The sequence below is a fragment of the Rhagoletis pomonella genome, unplaced genomic scaffold (assembly GCF_013731165.1).
Source record: "Rhagoletis pomonella isolate Grant_MI unplaced genomic scaffold, Rhpom_1.0 Rhpom_scaffold_00625, whole genome shotgun sequence".
NCBI lineage: Eukaryota > Metazoa > Arthropoda > Insecta > Diptera > Tephritidae > Rhagoletis > Rhagoletis pomonella.
Genome location: NW_023459179.1, coordinates 48,074 through 71,416, shown reverse-complemented (window position 1 = coordinate 71,416; position 23,343 = coordinate 48,074). Strand labels below are relative to the sequence as shown.

At 40.7% G+C, this 23,343-nt stretch overlaps 3 protein-coding genes across 4 annotated transcripts; all 3 read left to right on the top strand.

Moving 5' to 3' along the window:
- Positions 1-3,827: 3,827 nt before the first annotated feature.
- LOC118751269 (alpha-(1,3)-fucosyltransferase C-like) lies at positions 3,828-9,219 on the top strand. Its single transcript, XM_036486051.1, has 2 exons — positions 3,828-4,940; positions 8,562-9,219. The coding sequence occupies exons 1-2, from the start codon at positions 4,057-4,059 to the stop codon at positions 8,998-9,000; spliced, it is 1,323 nt and encodes a 440-aa protein (XP_036341944.1). The 5' UTR covers positions 3,828-4,056; the 3' UTR covers positions 9,001-9,219.
- A 2,417-nt stretch (positions 9,220-11,636) lies between these two features.
- LOC118751272 (protein stoned-A-like) lies at positions 11,637-19,193 on the top strand. 2 transcript variants are annotated; one of them, XM_036486054.1, is made up of 4 exons: positions 11,638-11,823; positions 12,404-12,622; positions 16,472-17,791; positions 17,855-19,193. In XM_036486054.1, exons 3-4 carry the CDS (start codon positions 16,501-16,503, stop codon positions 19,168-19,170), a joined length of 2,607 nt encoding a protein of 868 aa, XP_036341947.1. In that variant the 5' UTR covers positions 11,638-11,823; positions 12,404-12,622; positions 16,472-16,500; the 3' UTR covers positions 19,171-19,193. The 2 variants fall into 2 exon arrangements, with proteins under 2 accessions (XP_036341948.1, XP_036341947.1); XM_036486055.1 differs by lacking the exon at positions 12,404-12,622 and having other exon boundaries at positions 11,637-11,823.
- A 22-nt stretch (positions 19,194-19,215) lies between these two features.
- On the top strand, positions 19,216-23,311 carry LOC118751271 (protein stoned-B-like). Its single transcript, XM_036486053.1, is given in 8 exon segments — positions 19,216-19,867; positions 19,869-21,063; positions 21,125-21,336; positions 21,338-22,196; positions 22,261-22,429; positions 22,492-22,743; positions 22,809-22,990; positions 23,073-23,311. Coding segments are annotated over 8 exon segments (3,750 nt in total). The 5' UTR covers positions 19,216-19,225.
- The last annotated feature ends 32 nt before the right edge of the window (positions 23,312-23,343 follow it).

Sequence of the window (23,343 nt, the reverse complement as noted above, 5' to 3'; positions counted from 1 at the left end):
AAAGAAGTGATCTACCACATAGTAAAACCGAAACGGCGGCCGCTCTGGTAAGCAGTGCGCGCTGCCATTCCGCAGGGCCTGGGTTCAAGCCCGGTTTCCGACCAACATCAAAAAATAAAAAAATAAACAAAACAAAAAAGTTGTTTCTAAATAATAGCGCACGCCCCTCGGCAGGCAATGCCAAATCTCCGAGTGTATTCTGCCATGAAAAACAGCTTCTCATAAATATACAATCGCCGTTCAGGGTCGGCGTAAAACTGTGACAATATCAAATCGCGCCCCACAAATCGGAGAAAAAGCTCGTCCAAACACTAACATATGTGTAAAAGCGCAGTTACCCACGGACGTAAAAACGGAGACCGTGTCAGCTGACACCCATCTATCTTATGGGATCTGCGTGTTACCAAAAACTCACCACCGCATGACCGTGACGTAGACGGTGCTTCTCTCTCTTTCTATCAACAGCAAACTCGATATGTTTCTACGTACTTCTACGCTACGCTACGTAAACGTTCGTAGGTAACTGCGCTCTAAGCGCCAATTTATTATTATTATTCTACGCAAGATCTATGGACGTGTTTGCGCGGGGGCGACGGGTACCGCAGAAGATACAGAAGTTGCATGCTAGCAACTGGCGAATCTAACATTGCGATGTCCTACGAAGTGTCAATTGCCCCCCGCTGCATTCCCTTTTCGATAGTTCTGAACCAGTCCTAAGTTCTATAATTCCGACCTAGTTCTAAAATCGACAGACGAAAAAAGTATCCTAATTTTTTCAGTGTTTTTGGTTTTTCCATGGGTGAGATTTTAAATTGTTTCAAATTAAATTTGTTTGAACGGGCACGTTCAGAAGGAGCTCAGTAACCTTCTGAATGCGTTGTTGTGTACTTCTGATCAACTCAACAGTTGAGTGTTAGATGATCGTAATATTTTTTTGCTCATTTGAGACAACATGTTGCCTATACCCTCGACAGTTGACTTTGATAGCTAATGTATCAAGCCCGACCACGTCCTTTCAAGGAACAAAAACCCGGTAGGTGTATCACCGGCTCCATTTTAACGATATACAAGAGATCACACGACTCATTTAGCCAATGTATGGGAAAGCTTTTCATCCTGTGAAACAGCGAGGATTCCTGGCCCTCCTATAACAGAAAACGCGCACCTGCGCTCTTCAGTTTCCTTAAAGGACTTTTATTGGCTTACAGGGCACACGACCCAAGGCTGACGCATCGGACCATGTTGTAGTTGCTAGATCATAGAATATCAAGCGCGGAAGCTATACCATCGGTAAAGCTCATGACATCGAAAGGGATTAGTATTCCATATGATATTACAGGCTACTATACTTGGCCTACGTATGAGGAGGGTTATGCTGTTTAGTCGTTTCCACCTAAACTAAGAATTTTTTACTTTGTAAACCGTTTTTGCTTTTCCACGCTATTGGCCAACGAAAAAGTTGTTATCAGGCGCCTCAAAGAAATGCTGCCAGACATTGGCTAGTGACTACATAAGTGTATATCGGTATCCGCTTTACCGATTTCCACTAAATTTGGTCCAATTATTTCATAAGTCTGCTATTCCATTTTATCGAAACTATTTGCAATCGTGAAAAATACTTTTGTTTACTATGTAGTTGACAGAAAGGTGGATAAACGATATTTAATACGTGTACCGGGTATGTTTAGTTTGGTTTTGTGCGAACTTATTCTGCTTTACTTGTTTCATTTTTCTTTGATGAAGTATCTAATGTACTAGTAATATAGATTTTTATTATAATGTGAGTGAATCGGTTAATCACCAGAGGAAGTAAATTAGTATTTTTTCGATATGAAAATCTTCATGCAGTTCGGTTCGTTAAAAGGAGCTCTGTTAAACTGCATCAAATTTGCCTTATCGTAAAAATTATGACTTATTCCCTTTTATAATGAACCGATTCAAGTGTTTTTGTGCTGCCAGTAATTGTTGACACATTAATCACGTTTTATTTTAGGCATTTCTTGTATACCTCTTACTTTCTAGTGGCTAAATATTTCAATATTTACTGTAGCAGAGCACTTTAGTAAACTTCGTCATTGGTATAATTATAGGGGCACTAGAGTTTGTGATTATCTTGTTGCTTTTGCCTTAATAAGCACCAATGTACTACATATGTATATTCTTCATTGTGTTGGTGTTATTGCTATCAAAATGGCATTAAAATTCATCATACACTAGAATATATGGAAAATTGGGTTTATTGGGTTGAGGTACACTTTCATTTCTTAAGTTAGACAATTTTGTTTGTTAAGTTTAGACAATTTCTGTTTTTTAACCACCCCGTGTATACTACTTATCTTTCCATCGGCATTTTCAATCATAAAATCATAAATAAGTACATAGTAAATAACTAAAATAAAAAAAATGAATTTAGCTTAAAACAATGTAGTTGTTAACCTTTGGTCCCAGAGGGTGGCGAGAGAAAAAATTCGAAAAAAAATATATAAAGTCTGTTCAAGTAGCTTACAGAAAATAATTATACTAAAAACCTTAAACACAATAATTGTGCTAAAAAAAAATAGATAATAAGAATGGCTTATCATTATATTATTTAAGAGTTACTGGGGTCGCTAAATTCGAATCTGAAGTCAAAATTACGAAAAACAAAATGGCCCATCCAATATGGCGCCTGAAATTAAAAGAACGAAAAATGACACTGAAGATGGCACAACGTCGAAACCGATTTGACAAGGGATGACGGAAAATCGTTCCACAATACATTAAAAGAAATGTGCTTATACGAAATTGGTTGAAAAAAATTAGTTTTAAAAAATCCTCTTCAGAAAAACTTTCAATATTACCTATATGGTACAAAATCGCGTCTTAAACAAAAGGTCGGATACGGTCGGATTCAATATTTAGTATTAAATTTTAAATATATATAAAAAAAAAATATAGTTTTTATTGGTGAAACATGGAGAAAATTGAACATATTAAAAAATCTTAAAATTGTACCCTATATAGAACTCACCTGTAGAAGAAAAACAGAAACAGAAAAAATGCCAGAAGCATATCCCCGTAAATCGTAGTCCTTGTTTTGTTTGCGGGGGTCGTCAACATGTGTGGACTTTGCTTTGCGAGGCTTGTGCGGTTTTGGCTTTTTTACGTGGCAGGTCCCAATCCCAGCGCGCAACCCACCGCCAGGGCAGACAGACAGTAGGCTTGCGGCGCCTACTGGGGAAAATACGTAGCTCACTTGAGTAAGCGCTCAAACCGAATAAGTTGAAGTGACCCCGCCGAAGCTCTCTCTCTTTCTGCATCTAGAACAATTCCGAATTGAATCGATTTATTCTCAAGGCTGCGTATATGCATTAACTCGAATTAAGCGTCAAATGGCCAATCATTCACTCAGTCACGGACTAGCTTCGGACCAAAATGTATGTATGTATGTAGTGCTACACCATTCGATTAACCGCTGGGTAATAATAAACACACAATGCCATTACCAAATAAAGAGTATTTACCAATACGTTCGTTTGTACATTAGTACATTAGTACATGCTAACACATTTCTACATATCGAGCCCTAACCGCCAAAACGACGTAAGTAAAACTGTTTTCTAAATTTTTTTTTGATGCAGAAATGTTCCTAGAGCGTCTATATGCATTTCTGCATAAAAAAAAAAATTGAATAAAATGTCGCTTACTTCTTTTCGGCGGTTAGGGCTCGATATGTATCTTACGAATGTACCGTATGTATACACACATTACAACACCTTTGCTCTTCAATATTCGATAATTGAGTATTTGTTAATTAAGTATTTGTTTAACGTTCTTGTATATTTACTAGCGTCACCAGCATTCGCTTATCTAATCAATCGCACGGCTGCTCAACGATGGCTTGAATGTTGCGCGATAAGCGGCAGGTAGTGGAATAGATAACACACAAGCACTATTATTATCTATCGATGTCAGAGAAATTTCGGTGAACAAACGCAATTTCGTCTAGTGCCCGCCGTAGAGAAGGTATGTAGTTGTGGTTGAAACTTGTAAACGCAAACTTTTGTTCGCACCGCTATGCAATATTCCGACCGTGATTCCACCGATGTTGCCGCACCTTTACTCGATGGCCACGCCAACGAGCAAACGTCCTCAGTCAAATCCACCGCGCAAGCAACGAACAACGTAATGACTGCATTAAGACGCAAGAAATATCTAGTAATTCTAATAAGTCTTGGAATATGTGCCACTTTTCTGGGCATCGTCCATTTGGTCAGCATTGCACCGGAATTCAATCAGTATAAAATTTTGCGCGCTTACCAAAATCAGATCGATAGCGCCCAAGCGCGTCAAGGGCACTCCTCACGGCCGCGCACCATACTCTTGTGGAACAGTTTCTTTGAGAAAAAAAACTGGGGTTTGGATGAGGACACTGTGGGACCCGATTATTTTCACAATGACTTGAGTTGCCCTGTGTATCGTTGTGATTTAACGAGCAATCGCGATTTCTCGCCCGCCATTGAAATGTACGATGCTGTGCTCTTTCATGCAGCGGAACCCTTTCCGTTGTTACATTCGGTGCCTAGAAGACGATCGCCGCATCAGCAGTATGTGTTTGCTTTGATGGAACCGCCTGGCGAGACAAAACATGTGCTCTCCGATGAGGGTGGCTTCTATAATTTGACAATGAGTTATCGGCTCGATTCGGATATACAATGGTCTTATCAGTCGCTGGAGGATATGGAAACCGGAGAGGTGGTAGCGCCGGCAGTTCATACCAATTGGCGACAAGTACCGGCGGAATGGAATGAAACGAGCGTGTGGCAGCTGTGGAAAGGCAAGACGCGAATGGCGGCTTGGTTCGTATCGCATTGTGAGACGTTGTCGAAGAGAGAGAAGCTGGCAGCAGCATTGCAGGAGTACATTGATGTTGACATTTATGGCAAATGTGGAAATTATAGGTGAGTAAAATATTTATTTAAGCGTTGCTTTCGAAAGAAATACGCGCCCGTTCTTTCTTAATTCGGGCACTTGAGACAATAATAGCTGGAAGAATGTCATAAACCAACAATTGTTTGCTTATGTCGTTTATGTTAGGTATTATGTTGAGTACACAGATATGGCCAGTCAGCCCTTCTTTTATGCTTTTCGGCAAATATCTGGCGATGGCTGTTAATTGTACTGGCCAACGCAATATATTTTTGTCCAGGAATTTCTTGACTTGCTTATGGGCGGCAAAGTGGCAGTCAGCTGAAAAGGAAAATAGAAAAATAAAATATTTTCGCTACTGGCTAAGTTGACGTGTTGAGTAATCATCGAAGATTTCTTACGTAAGTTAAGTAAAGTCTAGACTAAGTGAGCCTTAAGACTTCACTTTTTTCCAAATTGCCCAGCCTATATCTATAACTAGAAAACAGCCACTCTTTGACCAATGTAAGGCAACAAATTAAGGCCTTTTTATCACCCCTCACATTTCAGCGAGAGAGGACTGGGAGGGGTGTAGTATCTGAAATCGGAGTACTGTAAACTGATTTACAGATGGATCGAAGCTAAATGGGTAGGTGGGTGGCGTTGTCTTCTGCGAAGAACTCTCCATCAACTTGAAATTCAGGCTACCGGATCACTGCAGCGTCTTCCAAGCAGAGGTGGACGCGATAAAAGAGGCTTCGGATTGGTTGCTCTCTAGTGTAACACCTTTTAAGGAGGTGAATATTTATTCCGACAACCAAGCAGCTATCAGGGCTCTTGGCTCCCTGATGGTGCATTTGAGAACGCTAAGGGACTGTCTGACTTCCTTATCGACCGCATCTGATTACTTCGCTATTAAGCTTATTTGGTTTCCAGCTCACAGAAAAATCGCTAGTAACTGCATGGCTGATGAGCTGGCAAGACAGTGAGCCCTCGAGGAATTACTTCCGGATAGGGACGGTCTGGGGGCTCCCCTGACCTTGTGTGATTTGCTTCTGGACAGATGGGCATGTTTAGTCAGCTCAACGAGCGCTGGGCGAAGACCTTGGAATGCAAGGTGGCACAATCCTTCCGGCTATAGGTAGACCGGAAGCGGTCTGGGGAGCTCTTGAGACTAAGCGAGCTGCACCTCTCGCTATTGGTGGGAGTGCTTATGGGTTACTGCGTAATAGGTAATCATGCCGTAAGGATGATGCGATGGAATCATCTCAACACCTGCTGCTCCTGTGCCCTGCCTTTGCGAGCCTTAGGTTGAAGCACCTTGGGTCGCACTTCTTTTGCACTCCCGATGAGCTTTCGGGAATGGACATCAGTCGATTGAAGGGCTTCGTTGCGAGCACGAAGCGGTTCTCCTGCAAAATTCCACAGGTGTCATCATTCTCCCTTCGCCAGTCGCTTCCTGTTCCGACGAAGGTAGTTATTTAGGTGTTCCTCGCTTCGTACTCAATCTAGCTGGGGTGCAACTTAGTAAGAGCGAGGCTCAATAGACCCTTAAGAGTACTAAGACTACATGATTGATACCTTGCAACCTTGCATCTCATTTTATCCAGCTTCTTATTCCACCAAGGCACATAACTTTTGGACTTCACGACTTCTGGTGGACAACTTTTATTGAAAGCTGCTACAATATTACGAGCCCTAACCGCCAAAAAGACCTAATGTTCTTAGAGCATCCAGAATCATTTCTGCATCAAAAATAAAATGTTGAAAAAAAGTCGCTTACATCTTTTTGGTGGTAGAGGCTGTATATGACTGAAACTGTTGAGTTGATGTCCAGAAAAGAAAGCAATGTCGAAGTCTATATGCATATGGTTCGACATTTGCACATATTTTGACTGCTATGTAAGCATTAGATCCAAGACTTTCCCTGTTAGAGCATTTCTAAAAGTCAGTTTACTGCTCTGTGTGCTCTCTCCGTTCTGCTGTCGGGCTCATCTCCTCCTGACATGGAAAGTGCGCGAAGGTGAGTTTTGCTACTTGTACTGATGTTCGAGTAAAAATTTTTGCCCAAACCACAAACAGAATCGCAGGCATGCATTGCAAATGAGGAAGAAAAGAGTTTACGCCTTTTCTTTCCCTCTTCATATACAGGGTTGCTGGACGAAGGCTACACCAAGGCCTTTTTAGTGAAACTTGTGCACATAAGTTCTGTCGCTGCTTTGGAGTTGGGAAGATTCATTTGGAGGCATTCCACACGTCTATATACATGATCGACCTTATCGTAGGAAAGCTGAACTTAGACGACCACTTGAAGTTTTTGGATACAAAACTAGTATAACTCATTTACTATACTATCACATAGGAATATGTACATTAAGTAATTGGGTAGGATATTACCATAAAAGTATCGAAATTTGTCAAAAGCTACATACACATGAACGTATGTACATATGTACATATGTACTATATAGCAGCTATCCTTAACATCTTTTCTATCAGGGACCGAAAATAACTGGTAAATATCATGATTTTTATTGAAGTGAAACTTCTTTAGCGGCGGTTAGTTGGTTGGGAGTAAATTGGCAAATTCAACGGAAATTGCTCACGCAATGGACACGGAAATGGTTGGGGATGAAACAATCGATTTTGCTATCGAAATTTTTATCGATTTTGTTATCTATTTGTTTTATCGATTTTGTGATCGATTATTTATCGAATTTGTTATCGATCTTGTTATCGATAATTTATATATCTTGTTATCGCTTATTTATCTATTTTGTTATCGATTATTTATCGATTTCGTTATCGATATTTTTATCCATTTGGTTATCGATATTTTTTATCGATTTACTAATCGATTTTTGTTATCGAGCTTGTTATCGATATTTTTATCGAATTTCTTATCGATTTTGCTACCAATATTATGATCGATTTTGCTATCGAAATTTTTATGGAATTTGTCATCGATTTCTTATCGATATTTTTGTCGGTTTTGTTATCGATTTTTTTTTTTGATGTTTCTATCGAGTTTGCTATCGAAAAATAAAAATGAAGTTAAAGGAAAACAGAATAATATAAATGTAATTAGAAGGAACAGGGTAGAGGTAGGGATCTAGACAGAAAAAAAACAAAAAATATAACCTTAAGCAAAAGCAGATGTATGCATGTATGTATGTATATTGGTTATGAGACAAAATAGATATGCAACGTAAGTTTTACTTCTCCAATGTGGCTCGTGGGCCTCACTTACTTTTTTTAGAAGATTTTTATTTTTTGATCATTGCAAAATCGTTATTTTGTGATTTTTGTTTTTTTCGATAAATTTTAACCGTTATAATGGATGCTGCTGCGCTTTTGACCGATTTGAATCTTGTATGATCTAAAAAATTAAATCTTAAAATGACGGTTATAATATGATCGAAAAAAATGAGAATAAAAAATATCGATAAAAATTGATCGAAAAAATAAAAATCATATAATTAAAAATTGGAAAAACATAAATCCATTTTTAGGTTAAATTATGATTTTTATTTATTACAAAGATCATAACGGTCCCTGGTTTATACAAGTTATATTAATGATCAACAATTGGTTGGTTTGTTGATCGGTTTAATCGTTACAATCTAAACAAATTTATTTTTATAAAATGTAAACAAATGTTTTCTTGTTTCCAGTTGTCCCCGCTCCTCAAACGAATGCGATGAACTTTTGGATCAACGCTACAAGTTTTATTTTTCCTTCGAAAATTCACTGTGCAATGATTATGTGACCGAGAAACTGTACAATGCAATGAAACGTAATGTGATACCTGTGGTATTTGGTGGTGCCGATTACACACGGTTTGTGCCGCCACATTCCGTTATAGATGCTGAGGATTTCCAGAGTGCCGCAGAGCTGGCGTCACACCTTCAATATTTGGCTACGCATCCGGCGGAATATATGCGTTATTTTTGGTGGCGTCGTTACTATCGCCTTACCGTCCGTTCGCCTTTTTGTGATCTCTGCGAAAAATTGCACAGTGTAACTTATGCGCAAAAAACGCAAACATATTTGGATATAGAAAAATGGTGGATGGCGGATCAGTGCCGCTTTGAGTCTAAAATTAAATTTTAAGTTTTTTTTTTATGCTAAAACAAATAGACGAAATAAGTAAGTGAATTATCTATGTATGAATGTATGTAGCTTTAAAAGGAAATCTTTCAAATGATGAGTTTCGTTTTGTAGACTGTTATTGGTATAAATGTACATACATACATGTATATTTGTATGTGAGGAGGGAAGACATGTACATATACATATGTACGTATGTATGTATGGGTGTGACTTTGTGCTGTTGAGGCTTTAGTGTTTAGATGAATTATTGGAAGAAATTATCATAGCGATAACTGGTTGATTAGGTGCCTTACTATGTAATTACTAAACAATGAATGTAAGTTATATTTTTACTAAGAGGATTTATGAACATACTATATAAAAATCTGTTGTTATCTACACATCATTCGAAAAAATGTTAATAAAAACTGTTGTGCTTAAATGCTAACTTTACAAGTATTTTAACTCCGAACAAATTCGAAGGAAAAAACATTTTTAGCTTTTTACAAATTTAAATAAAATATGAACTTACTGTAGCTCCCGTTTACTGAATTATTTCAAAATGCCCCGAACACACCACTAAGAGACCTAAAAATATCGACGTGAAATGCCTAAAGTACGTCGGAAAAAAATTAATTCCTTTAATCTGTATAAGAGTCTTAAAATAAAGAAGAAACGCTTAGTAAAAATCAGGAGCCAGAGTTTTTGAACGAGATCCACATCTATGCTGTTGTCCGTGATGAATTTTACGATGTCGAGTGCCATAGCATGCAACTGCCTGTCCTTGTATTGCAAGGGGCCAAGATAACCACTAAGGTCCAATACCGCTTATAAGTGATAAAGCCCATGAACTACTTCTTGCCGCAACTAACGACATTGATACCCTTATGCCATCCAGCTGCGTCAAAGGCCAATTCCTTTCTGTCGATATCGAGTACTAATTTTATAAACACAGCCTACGAAATTAGCCATAATTTTTTTTTTATCGATAATGGGCACCTGTAGATTCATTAGGAAGACGAAGGATCCCGTGGGTTTCGATTTTTTCGACTCCCTTGTCGGACCTATCTCTTTTATATACTCCTCACTGGGTACTTGCGGCCTTGACATTCTTTTGTGATTTCCAGAGGCGCTACGTATTTCTTGATTAATTCACTGACCTGTTTAGTGAGAGACTATTGATCTCTCCATCCCAATTATTGTAAGGAACGGATCCGATCTCTACCCCATTTTTGGTCCACATCAAGACCGTATTTAGCGGGGGGGGGGGGGGGGGTAGGTGTACTAACTGCGTATCCGACTACCTGCACAGCTGTTTTTGCTGTTGTAGCGGCACTACTAAGCCCCGCCTAGATCTGTTGGTCCATAAATCGTTGTCGTCAAGCTCAATTAACGGTAGGCCCAAGAAACGAGCTGTTTGACGGGGTCGGGCCAGAGGAAGAGGGATGTTAGCTGTATGGGATTGAGCTGGCATGTGAAAAGGTGCTTGGTGTGATGGGTTGAGTTCCCGCATGCCGGACACTGGTTGGGTTTAATGAAGTCGAGTCTGGACAAGTAGCCCTTGATGCGGGTACAATATCCTGCCTGTCGAAACTTTGTGTCTGCGAAAGCCATTTCTGCGCACCGGTATGACTTGGATTTCTCCCGATCAAGGGAGTTGTTTCGGCGACCTAATCCCGTTTAGATCGGCGAATCCTATCAACTTACCTGCAAAGTAATCTTTTATGCTTCAATAACCTCCATAAAGAGATTTATTTTATGTCGTCCATCTTCGCTCGAAAAAGCTCAAAGCTCGAGCTCAACTGATCTTAGTTACGCGCCTTTATTTGGTAAACGTTATATGAAAAACTCAACTAGAAAAAAATATTTCTTGAGTTCTAGTTACTGCTCTGAAAATAAAACTTAATTTTTGAGCTTTTCTTGCTTGGAAAATATGAGTAAAAGGTAAAATTAAATTTTTTGCTTGGAAAATGAAAGTTTTTATTCTGAAAAAACTGAAATTAATTTTTTGTCATCACTTGTCTAGTTTGGCTTGGAAGTAAACAGTAGGAGAAACCAACCAACACAAAAAAAATGGTTTTGTTTTATGAGCAATAAGTAAAATTCAACGCATATATAACTACAAAAAAGATGTTTTTAAATAAAACATAATCGTTATAGTAAAATTTTTTTCTGTGTAGCTGAAAAAATACCGGAAAATATAGAAAATGCAACTCAATTTTTTGACATTTGGTCCTTTACCACACGTCAACCATTGAGAGCAGCAAATTTGAGAATCATAAATATTTCCGCAAAAAAAATTTTGCGTCTGCGCACTGGAACACGCTGATATTTACATAAGCTGTTAGCTGACAAATGCAACAAACGACAATTATTTGAAATTTACCAATTCACCACATTGAAAGCACAGTTTTTAATTAGCACGTTTTTACACACAGAATGAATTTAGACTTAAATCTGTATAAGAAAAAAACTTCTCCGAAGAATTATCCTTGCACTTGGAAAAAGTAAAAGTCCCCTTTCAAGTATTCATTGCATAGATAACAGTTGACTAAAACTTCCTTTAAGCTTGCTGCTAAGCTTTCATCGGTTAGCACACTATAAGCTCGCTGGGACGGCTTGCCAAAAGCACACGGTCGTGCGTATGAATTTTTGCAATTTTTCTCGTCATTCAGTCAAAGTTTTTCCGATATTACGTGCACTTCGACAACCACGACCGAGACGTGCCTCGTAAGGCAGTGTGTGAAAAAGTGTAAAAATAATTCTCATTTTAATCTAAAACAAAATTGAACGATTTGAATAAGATTCGCAAGTAAATAACTTTATCAGTAAGCGTTGAGAGACGTAAGTTGTTGAACAAGTTCCTTCAAAGCTACATACATAAAAAGAAAAATACTTTGAAGATGATTGTGTGGAGGAATAAATTTTTTTCATGATTTTCTATTTTTCACACACAGACCCACAGAATTTCTATTTCCTGGTTGTTTAAGTTAAATGTTTTATTTTTTCTTATTTTAAATCAATTTATTGATTTTCATTTTTGTGAAATATCAATTTTTCATTTCGAAAATCTTTCTCGAGTATGAGAAAAAATTTTCCTTACACATCCCTACGCAGCAATAGCAGTGTGTATGTGTGTGCGTGTGAGTGTGTGAAAATCGATTTTTCCCCTCAGCCGTGGGCTGTAGTTAGCAGTAAATCCCGAGTACCTATAGATTTTCATGTACCCTTCCGCAGTCGAGTATCACTTTTGCCCGATACTTTCCCCAACACCTTTCTCGCCTATCTGGTTACATATTTAATTTCTGTATATTTTGTATTCTTCCTGCAATACTACTTAAATAAGTTTGTATTGGTGGATGTGCTACTGTCAATGGCTAATGCTAGTGGTGAATACATTGCTTGTGGTCTAATTAATTGTCAGTGAACGGTGGTGAATTGGACTGAATTGGCGAAAGTGCAGAGCTTTACCATGACCGTGGAAAAATGTTGGTGTTGGTGTTTGTAGGCTAACGGGTTTGAAAGCAAAACGTGAAAAATAAAATTCCTGCAGAAAAGAAGTTGGAAGACGTCAAAATTTTTGTAAATAATTTGGGAGAGAAATAAGTGAAATGGACAAGTGTGTTTGAGGTCAACGGCAATGGTGAGTCACATAAAATCATTATAACGGTATTCAAACCCCTTTTAAGACAATCCCTAGAAAAAAATTTAAATCCCAGGAATATAATCGTAAGCTTGTACATATGTACATACATACATAAGTGCTTATCTATTTAAGTAGATACATACATTTGTAAATATATCGTTGTTCACGTATTTTTTTTTAGCTAAAAGTATACATATTTTATGTATGTGTTCGTAGTTGTATATCCATATATAAACGTTTAAATAAATAATATATTATACATACATACATATGTATAATGTGATTGAAAAGACATTCAATGCTTTTAAATGCTTGAAGAAATTGTAATGCAAAGGCGGTTTATGAAAGGCTAAGGTCAATTTTAGTTCAAGGTGAGCTTACAATTGTTTTTATTATTCTTTGGTTCTATCTTTTTATATATGTTTATATATTTACATGCACATGCATATACTCGTGCATACGAGTATGTTAAATTTTTGTTACATTCGTTTTCCCTGCAGCGAGATTCAATTGCTTTTATTGAACATTCAATGCACTTGGTCAAAGGACATACATACATATGTATATATCGTTTGAATGTAAAGAAGTTATGTAAACCCAAAATGGAATACATGTATGTGTCTATGTTTTTTTGTTTTTTAATTAATAAAGAAAGTACTTTCAGAGCTCCTCTAAACATGCCAATAAATGTCGTATTTATTAAGATATGGCTTACTTAAATCCTATCTGCAGCTCGCCAGAAAAAATAAAAATTTATATAAAATGATGCACAAGAAGTAGAAAACTCAAAAAATTCGGATTTTTCGAAACTAGTAACCGGTACAACATTTTTTAAAATTTTCGAAATAACCACAATAATATAAATAAGCGCGATCACGCTGCTTTTCTAAAAATTGAGAACCGGTCATAAAAACCCAGGGTTTTCGAAACTGGTAGCCGAAAGAAAATTTACAGCAACCGCAAAGTAATTTTCCCAGCAACAGAAATGGCGAAACATATTTATTTTGAAAATTTGGAAACAGAAAACTAAGGACTTTCCTAAAAAGCGTCATAAATGGCCATTGCTGTCGGTATGTGCATACATACATACATAAGTATCTCAATCATACAGGGCCACTGAGTTGAATAATTAATTGTTGATATAATTAATTATAGATACTAACAACGCAATGGCTATATTACAAGTAGTTTTTAAGCAAAAAACAAAACCGACTTCAATTCTCATAATATATATAATATATATATATATATATATATATATATATATTTCATGATCCAATGATCAGATCTAAATCTGATTAGTATGGGGCCAGCCCTGAGACACTACCTTTCCGATGCAAAAAGGATTATCGAAATATGTTGACGTGGTGCAAAGTTATGCGGTAACATAAAAAAATATTCCGAGGAACTGATTACTTCCTCCTTTTTTGGAAGTCAGTTAAAAATGAGCCATTATTTGCATGCATTTACTTAATGTTTTCAACAGCTTTTTTTATTTATTTAAATACTGTAGTCCCCTAAGGCAGGGCACTCACAGAGGATGTGTTAAACTGAAGGGGCCTGCTCACATCCCGGCCGCATCTACACCCTTGTCTACCTCCTATCAATCTTTGTAAACATATACCAAGTCAGCCCTCTTCATGTATTGACGCTAGCCTTCGACGTGTATAGTGGCTCCGAAGTGAAGCATGGTGGCGGTATTGACCACTATATTCTTGACCAACTGGTACGCTGGTTTTTCTTTTTCATTGCTGCCCATCAAACGGTCTGACAATTTACGTGAGGATCCAACTAGAAATAGAATGCGTTGGACCCAGGCGCCGCTGAAAATAGTTTTGCATTAATAGAGGCTTTCTACATTCTCTCTTTCACATTGAGCCAGCACAACAGTTGGCTATCAAATATTATTCCCAGGTGTTTGGTGTTTTGCTTCAGCTGCTGAGTTGATGGTAAGCTAAATTTTGTTTGCCTGACGATTGATCTCCCGTACTGATTTGCTTATAATTGAGCTGGATGTGAACAGATACTTGCCAATTACTATGACCACCAGCGACTACGTGCATGACTCAGTTAACCGGTTTAGTGGTCTCATACGCTGAAACACTTTTGCAGCTCAACATATTGCTTATTAGGGTATTCGATTATTCGCCATTTTTCCAAAACTGGTGGAAACCGGTTTGGAAAAACCGACTCAGTCTCCCTACTGATTATCCGGTGCAAAACTACAGGGTGAACTGCTTCCGTCGATACTCGTTCTAAATTGGCTTGCTTTCACGCGTTGTTGAAGGCCACGACTTTATCCAGACAAAACCCCAATGCAAATTAACCATTCTCCGCAGCCGTCATTTTCCGTCACATTTTATTTGATGTGTGCATCTACCAATCTTTCCAGGCTCCTTTCTAGGAACGATATTAGTTCTGCCGGCTCTTATTATATTCTCCAATATTAGATTAAAGAAATCACCTGAAATGGAGTCGCTTTGTCTAAAACCTCGTTTAATATCAAACGTCGTGGGTTCGATCACTGTTCCGAGAACATCTAAACTAGAAAAAGTTTTTTCCAAAGTGGTCGCCCTATGCAGGCAATGGCAAACCTTTGAGAGCATTCTGCCTCGAAGAAGTTTCTCACTAAAAAAAACAACCATTTGCCGTGCAGAGGCGTCACACGTATACTACAAATTGCAGGAGAAGCTGGGCCAAGCACTTAGTAAAACTGTAAAATCCAACATAATATTAAATTATTATTATTCATGTCAAACGGCACGGAGAGGTCCTCCTCAATTCTGACGAACCTGTTGGCAAAGGAAAGAATGTACGGCATCTTATTAGCAGATCAATTCTTATAATTTTTCTAATTTTTCAGCGGCAACGCTGCACCGAAATTAGTCTCTGTTTGAAGCGGACATCATCTCTATCACTAGGATAAGTTCTTCATGAGGGATTAGAATAATCATTTTGAACCAGGCATGCTAAACGAACTTAGAATCTAGGACTACCTCTGTATACCAAACTATTATGAAAAAACAGGACTACAACAGGATCAAGGACTACATTTAAGATGCTGAGGTAATCATTTATCCAGTACTCATTCTAGCCGATGACTGTAAGGGAATATACTCAAAGAATAACGAAAAGGGAGCTAAAAAAGATAAATAATAAATAAAATAAAAAGAAAAATATATTACCACGAAGCACTTATAGGTCGAGTGCGAACATCCGACTACTGAGTTCACTACTCCTTAGAAAAGAGAAATGAAGTTAACAACTTCGAGGAGGCACTCAAAATCGAACTGTTTATCAAAGTAGACTAGAGAGCCTAAATATGTATATATATCCCTGAAAGTCATCAAAAAGAAAAATCCTCACATTAGTACCCAGGACAAAAGTACAGCGCCTTCCTGAACTCTATTAAAGAAAAGTTAAGGAAACCTAAAATTGGTCGTAGGACTCCTGTCACTTCCGTGATACGACCTTTGCTTTTCGATCATGAGGACCCTATTCGAAAGACCTAAGAAAACTGTGACCTGTTACTGAGTTCCGTGAAATGCATACACTTAATTTCATAATTCGGTGGTGTAGACGGATTCATACACATATATACATATAAAAACATCCAAATAGTAGATATATTTAAACCTTTGGCGTCTTAGCTTCATATACACTATAGAGTATAGCATATATATGCAAATATAAATTTACTGCATATCGTATACTCGTAAAGGAATTTGAAAAAGTTTTAGTAAAGAAATATACATTAATAATAAATATCACCATAACTTGGTAACTTTTGTCCCAACCTAGTAGTTGCTTGCGATCTCACACTCTTCCTATTTATCATCTTTACAGACCGACATCGATGTCTCCGCAATTAGAGAATGCTTAAACTACCAAAAGGCTTAAAAAAGAAAAAGAAGAAGTCGAAAAAGGATCAAGAACTCTTCACCGAAGAGGAACTCGAACAATATAAGCGCGAATTACGAGCCAAACAAGAAGCAGCCGCTGCTAAATCAGACGCTGGTGAATCGGACGCAGCATCAGACGTTGAGGGTTTAGCACCAACAGCTGCATCCACATCCACATCAACTTCTGCACCTGTGCCAACTGAACCTGCTGAGAGTAAAGCGGATACAAGTGTCAACGGCGCCGCAGCGCCAGCAGTAGCTGCAAAAAGCGCCAGCGAGGACGAAGAGTGGGCGAAATTTAAGGCTCTTACATCGGGTGTCGATTCTATACTACATAAAACTCAAGACGAATTAGATCGCATCAAAAAGGAGTCTTTCTACCAACGTTTACCATCAGCAGCGGAAAAGAAACGTCTCGAAGAAGAGGAGGCTGCGCGTCGCGAGGCGGAACGCTTAGAGGAGGAGCGTCGCAAGGCTGCCGAAGTAGAAGCGAATCGCGATAAACTAGCCGAAGCAGTTGTTGAGCTATCCGAATCTGAAGACGAACTGGACGAGGAAGTCGGTGACATCTTTTCCACTGACTATTTAGAGGCTATAACTAGTGGTGAAGTACAGTTAGGAGTCGTACCTGAGTCACCGGTATTAGAGTTTGACGACGGACCCGATCCGTTTGATACTGCTTATGCGGAAAAAGTTATTGTTGGTGCAGATAAGGCAAAGGGAAATAAGAAACTTGTGAGTCTTGGTGCCGCGGTTGAAGTCCTCTCGGGACGTGTAGATCGTGAGCACGCGCTTGCGCTTGCCAAACCGAAACGTAAGCTACGAAAGGGTATACAAAACTTGCTGCTGAGCGAGAGCATCGATCTTGCTGATCAGGAAGTTGAGATAGTCGCGCCAGAGCCGCAGAAGAACTTACTCGACGAATTAGTCGATGACGTGCCAGTACCAGATGCACCTATCGATTTAAGTGTTTCGTTGCATTTGCATTTAATACAACCGAAGAAGGCCGAAGACGAAGAGGAAGAAGAAGAGCTCGACGCCGGCGTACCGGATTTATCAGAATTCGATGCACTTAAGGACGATGATGATGATGAGTTTGCTGAATTAGCAGCTGAATCGTTGACCAAAAAAGAAGAGGTAAAAGTTATCACACAAATACCACATCCTCAGCCGGAAGTACTTTCGGAAGTTGTAGAAGCTGATTGGGCAGAATTTGAACAAGTACCCGAAGAAGAAACCACAACTGTAGGACAAGACGGCAAAGGTAAGTGTTGGGCAATATTTAAGTATGTTCTTTTATCGAAACTAACTAACAACTTCCTTACAGTAAAACCAGCACGTCCACCTCCACCAACTCGTCCTGCCACTGGTCCGCATATAATACCTGGTGCTATATATGTGAGTGACGACGAAGAAGATAACGTTGACGACGATCCGTTCAACACCGCATACGCCGAACAGGTTATAAAGAAGACTACCGTACTAGAGGAGGACGACGACTTCGATCCGCGCGCCGAAGAAAAGGCGGGACCGCCTGCTAAGCCGCCACCACCAGCTGCAAGCTTACTTTCTCAACCAACACGAGATCTTTTAGGTGGAAGCGCTACTGACTTGTCTAAAGTTGGTCCAGCCCCCATTGCACCTACACAGGAAGCCGACGAAGACGCAGCAGATTTTGATCCATTCGACACCTCAGCTGTTAGTGCAATCGTTCGACCCAAGGCAACAGAGTTGAAATTCTTGGAGCGTGAACTCCTACCTGAAAGTAATCTCAAGCACTCACTAAGCGATCCAGACTTTGATCCGCGTGCTGACGAGCCGGCTCTCGCTCCCGCTCCTGCTGTAGCAATCACTGTTCCACGACCTGCGCGGCCTGCACCACCTGTGCAAATACAAAACAATAACAAGACTGCTGACTTTGACACTGCACGTCGCAAGTCTTCCTTAAGTTTGAATATTCAGTCAAAAAGTGTAGGGTTTCTAGTTCCCTCACAAGACCTACTAGGTGCTGCGAATGACGCCCAAGGCAACAAAAAGCCATTGACACCATATTACGCACCAAGTAAAGCAACAGAGAAAATCTGCGAGAAAGAAGCCGAAGATCCCTTTGATACATCGTACGTACCAGAAACGAAACCCAGTGACGTTGAACTGAAACACCTCGAACAAGATTTATTAGCGAAAAATACACTGAAACACAGTCTATCAGATCCTGATTTCGATCCACGCGCGCCACCCACTCCGGTGCCCGCGGAAGAGCTATTGGCTGTAAAAGAAGATATAAAAACAAAAGTATTAACGCCATCGCAGGAAAGTAAAGATTTGCCAGACGATAGTATCGAGTATATAGATCCTTTCGATACATCGATAGCGTCCAACCTACAACCGGGCAAGGCAGAGCTAAAACTCCTGGAGAGTGAGCTTCTACCAGCCACACTACCGGAGATCACAACTGGGGTGCTTGATACACAAACAGACGCGCAAGAACTGGGCTTGGGAGATAAGGTGTTGACACCTTCAGTTCCTGTAAAACAAATTACACTCCCTGAAGAAGTAGATCCTTTCGATACTTCAATTGCAGAAAATTTAGCACCTGGTGCAACTGAAATCAAACTACTAGAGAGTGAATTAATCGAGCGTTAATTTAAAAGTTATCTAAAGAGGTCCAAGGCTAATTGCACGCTCACCGTAAGGCAACATGGCGAACCCATTCTTAATGGACGATGATCTGGGAGGCGCTGATGCCGACCCAGCAGCCAATCCGTTCTTCTCCAAAACGGATGGCGAAGAAGCTGAATTGGAAACAGATAATCCATTTGCCGGTCAATCTAATCCATTTGCATTTAGCGATGAACCCGAAGAAGGCGCCGCGCCAGCTTCTGATCTTGATCCAGCAATGAGCTTCTTTGGCACAACTATTGAGGCGGAAGATGATACGCTTAGTATTAAGTCTACAGCCGAAGAGGAAGATGAAACCTCTAAACGTGGTCCACCACCCAGGCCGGTGCCACCGCAAACGCAGGAACTTATCAACGCGGTTTCCAATCAGATGGAGGAGGCAAGCTCCGAGCTACTCGGACGTATACCAGCCACTCGTTCCCCAAGCCCTATATCAATGCGTGATCTACACTCACCCAGCCCCACACCAGATTCCGGCTTAGCTGATCTACTAGATGTGTCTGACAGTGGTTCGTCGGGCAATACGCAAGGATTTGACCTGGACTTAGCTGGCAGTGGTACCAACAACAGTGCTGATAATCCGTTTGGGGTGCCAACGGCCATTCCTAGCTTACATGGCGCCACACCCATGCCTTCACCGGCAAAACAGCAACCCCCGCGACCCCCCACCACCACGCCCAGTGCCACCGAGACCCACACCACCCACTGGTGTGCCAGCGCAACAAAATCAACCGCCTCCGCGGCCAACTCCACCAGTACCAGAACCAGCATCTCATCCAGTTGCAGATCCATCAGATTCAGAGGATCTATTCGATATGTTTGGCACAACAAAGCCACCTAAACCGCCACCACCAAAGACAAAAGAAGACATTTTAAGCCTGTTTGAGAAACCAGCACAACCAATGACGAAACCTGATCTCTTAAGCGATGATCTCGTACTCGATCATACAGCGGAAACACCGGAAGAAAAAGAAGAAGATGAAAACAAATCAGGAGAAGATCCTATTTTCACCTCGATGCTAACACGTCCCGATGACAGCACACATGATATTACATCACAACCACAAGCAGCAGATCTTAACATATCGATGATAAATAGTATGGAGAGGAAAGAACTGGTTGTCGACGAAACTAAGCCACGTGCCCCAACTCCTGACATTGAAATAACTACCGTCGAAGATCTTCCCCGATCAGACGATGAAGATGAACCAGAGCCCGTAAACCCAATACCACCAGTGGTCATTGAAACTGAGCCAAGCCCCGAAGGCGAAGAGGAAGAGAAAGAAGAAAAGGACGCAACACTTGCGACTGCCGAACCGGCAGCAAACACATCGGTCGATTCCGATCATAGTCCCCCTACGGAATCTGCAGCAACCACTCAAGCTGTGCCCGAGTCATCGGCGGAAGCAACTACCGAACAACAGATTAGTGAGTTTGAGCAAATGGATACAGGTTTAGACTTTGCATCTGCCAGTGCAGTTGCAAGTGGTGCAGCTTCTGCAAATCCTTTCGCAAGTCCTGATGAGGAAGAAGAAACGTACCCACCACCCTCTGTGGTGACAAATATATTTGCCATGGACGATATGGACGCTGCAGTGGTGACAAATATTTTTACCACGGCGACGGATTCAATCACAACTTCGGCTGTGCCAGTGAATATATTTGCGGCAGATCCGGATCCGGAACCAGAGCCAGTAACAGTCACCGCACCACCATACACAGCTAATAATATCTTCGCCATCGAACCGGATGAGTTTGACGCTTTCTCGGCCAAGTTTGATTCCGTTAAAAAGGATAACATTAGTATACTTGATGGTTTTGGCGGCTCTGGCGCTGTGACACCGTCCGGTGGAGATGGTAAGATTTAGCGAGCTATTTTTGTGGGTACAATTAGAAAATAATAAATATAAATTTTCAGCTTGGGGTGACAGCGCATTTGGTTCGCCTGCAACAACCAACAACGCTTTCGGCGCATCAGATGCTTTCGACAATGAGGATGATGACTTCTATGCAATGAAAGCGCCCATTCGCGCTGATTCTGTTGAGTCGGTGGACAAGGAGTTCAATGTTGTCATCCGCCCGAAAGGTGATACCACACACGCCATTGCACCGCAACTGGCACCACCACCACCCCCCAGCGCGCGCTACCAGCGGTCAGCTGTCAAGCGATACGTCGCCAGCTGTCAACCCCTTCGAAGACACAGGTTTCCCGGCACCAGCTCAAACGGGTGAAAACAAAGTCAAACGCACAGACTCCCAGGACACACCACAAACACCGCTGTTCGATGAAGATGTCTCCCAGCCACTGGAAGACTTTCCACGATTAAACTATGTTGGACCCGGCTGGGAAATGCAGCTACGACAACCGAACAAGAAGAAGATAACCGGTCAACGGTTCTGGAAGAAAATCTTTGTACGTTTGGTAGTGCAGAACGATGTGCCCGTCGTACAGTTGCTCAATCAGGCAACAGACAAGCAACCATTCCAAGAATTGCCACTTCAGCCGTCATACTCTGTGTCAGAGATCGGCGCACAGCAGTACGATCAGTTTGGAAAAATTTTCACCGTGAAACTGCAGTACATATTCTATAAAGAACGCCCGGGTGTGCGACCTGGACAAGTGACCAAGGCAGAACGCATTACCAATAAATTGACTAAATTTGCACAATACGCCATTGCGGGTGACTACGAGGGTGTGAAGGAGTTTGGAAGTGATTTGAAAAAGTTGGGATTACCTGTTGAACATGCGCCACAATCGTCACAACTATTTAAGATTGGCTCGATGAACTACGAAGATATGAAACAGTTTTCGATCTGCATCGAAGAGGCACTTTTCCGACTGCCAGCGTTGCGTGAACGTGCGCTCGTCTACAAGATGGAGGAGGTACAAGTGACGGCGGTCGATGAAATCGTTGTAGAGCAGGACTTCGAGGGCAAGATTTTGAAACAGATAGCGCGCGTGCGTTTATTCTTCCTAGCTTTTCTCACAGGTAACTGCATAAAGCGGTGAAGTTTGATTGCGCTTTAAGCTAAAGCGAAATTTTGAAATTCCAGGCATGCCCTCAATTGAGTTGGGAGTGAATGATATGTGGCGCCAGGGTAAAGAAGTGGTAGGCCGGCACGACATCATACCAGTAGCCACTGAGGAGTGGATTCGCCTAGAAGCTGTAGAGTTTCATAGCGTGGTTAATCAGGACGAATATGAGAGGACGCGTACAATTAAGTGAGTTTTGTTTTTCGGATTCCGTAGCGCGCAGTTAATTGTAACATTTGCTTCCCGAATAGGTTCCAGCCACCGGATGCAAATTATATAGAATTATTACGTTTCCGCGTGCGTCCACCCAAAAATCGCGAACTTCCATTACAGCTCAAAGCCACTTGGTGTGTAACCGGCAATAAGGTAGAGTTGCGTGCCGATATACTTGTGCCAGGCTTTACATCGCGCAAATTGGGCCAAATACCATGCGAAGATGTGTCAGTGCGTTTTCCAATACCGGAATGCTGGATTTACCTGTTTCGCGTAGAGAAGCACTTTAGGTGAGAAGCGAATACGTTTGCCACATAAATAAATTATGAACCACATACTTTCCACTATCCCACAGATATGGCTCAGTTAAATCGGCTCACAGACGTACTGGCAAGATAAAAGGCATCGAGCGCATATTGGGCGCAGTCGATACGCTGCAGGAATCACTCATAGAGGTCACCTCTGGCCAGGCGAAATATGAACATCATCACCGCGCAATTGTTTGGCGGTGCCCACGTTTGCCAAAAGAAGGACAAGGTATGTAACAACGGGCAAAGAATTGAATGGGGGCTTCCCACATTAGACGCATTGATATTTCAATCTGTTTTTTCAATCGTAGGCGCTTATACTACACATCAATTGGTTTGTCGCATGGCACTCACCTCCTACGACCAAATACCAAGCGAATTGGCACCCTACGCTTTTGTTGAGTTCACAATGCCAGCGACACAGGTGTCGCATACGACAGTGCGTTCGGTGAGCGTACAGGACTCGGATTCTGATGAGCCGCCAGAAAAATATGTGCGCTACTTGGCGCGACATGAATACAAGTATGTGGCAATTTTAATAATTTTATAAAAAAAAATGGATTATAACCATTACTAAGTTGA

Coding starts and splice junctions, on each gene's coding strand:
- LOC118751272 (XM_036486055.1), top strand. CDS start 16,501: ATGCTTAAACTACCAAAAGGCTTAAAAAAGAAAAAGAAGAAGTCGAAA. Junction 17,792..17,854: donor TGTAGGACAAGACGGCAAAG/GTAAGTGTTGGG, acceptor ACTTCCTTACAG/TAAAACCAGCACGTCCACCT.
- LOC118751269 (XM_036486051.1), top strand. CDS start 4,057: ATGCAATATTCCGACCGTGATTCCACCGATGTTGCCGCACCTTTACTC. Junction 4,941..8,561: donor GGCAAATGTGGAAATTATAG/GTGAGTAAAATA, acceptor TCTTGTTTCCAG/TTGTCCCCGCTCCTCAAACG.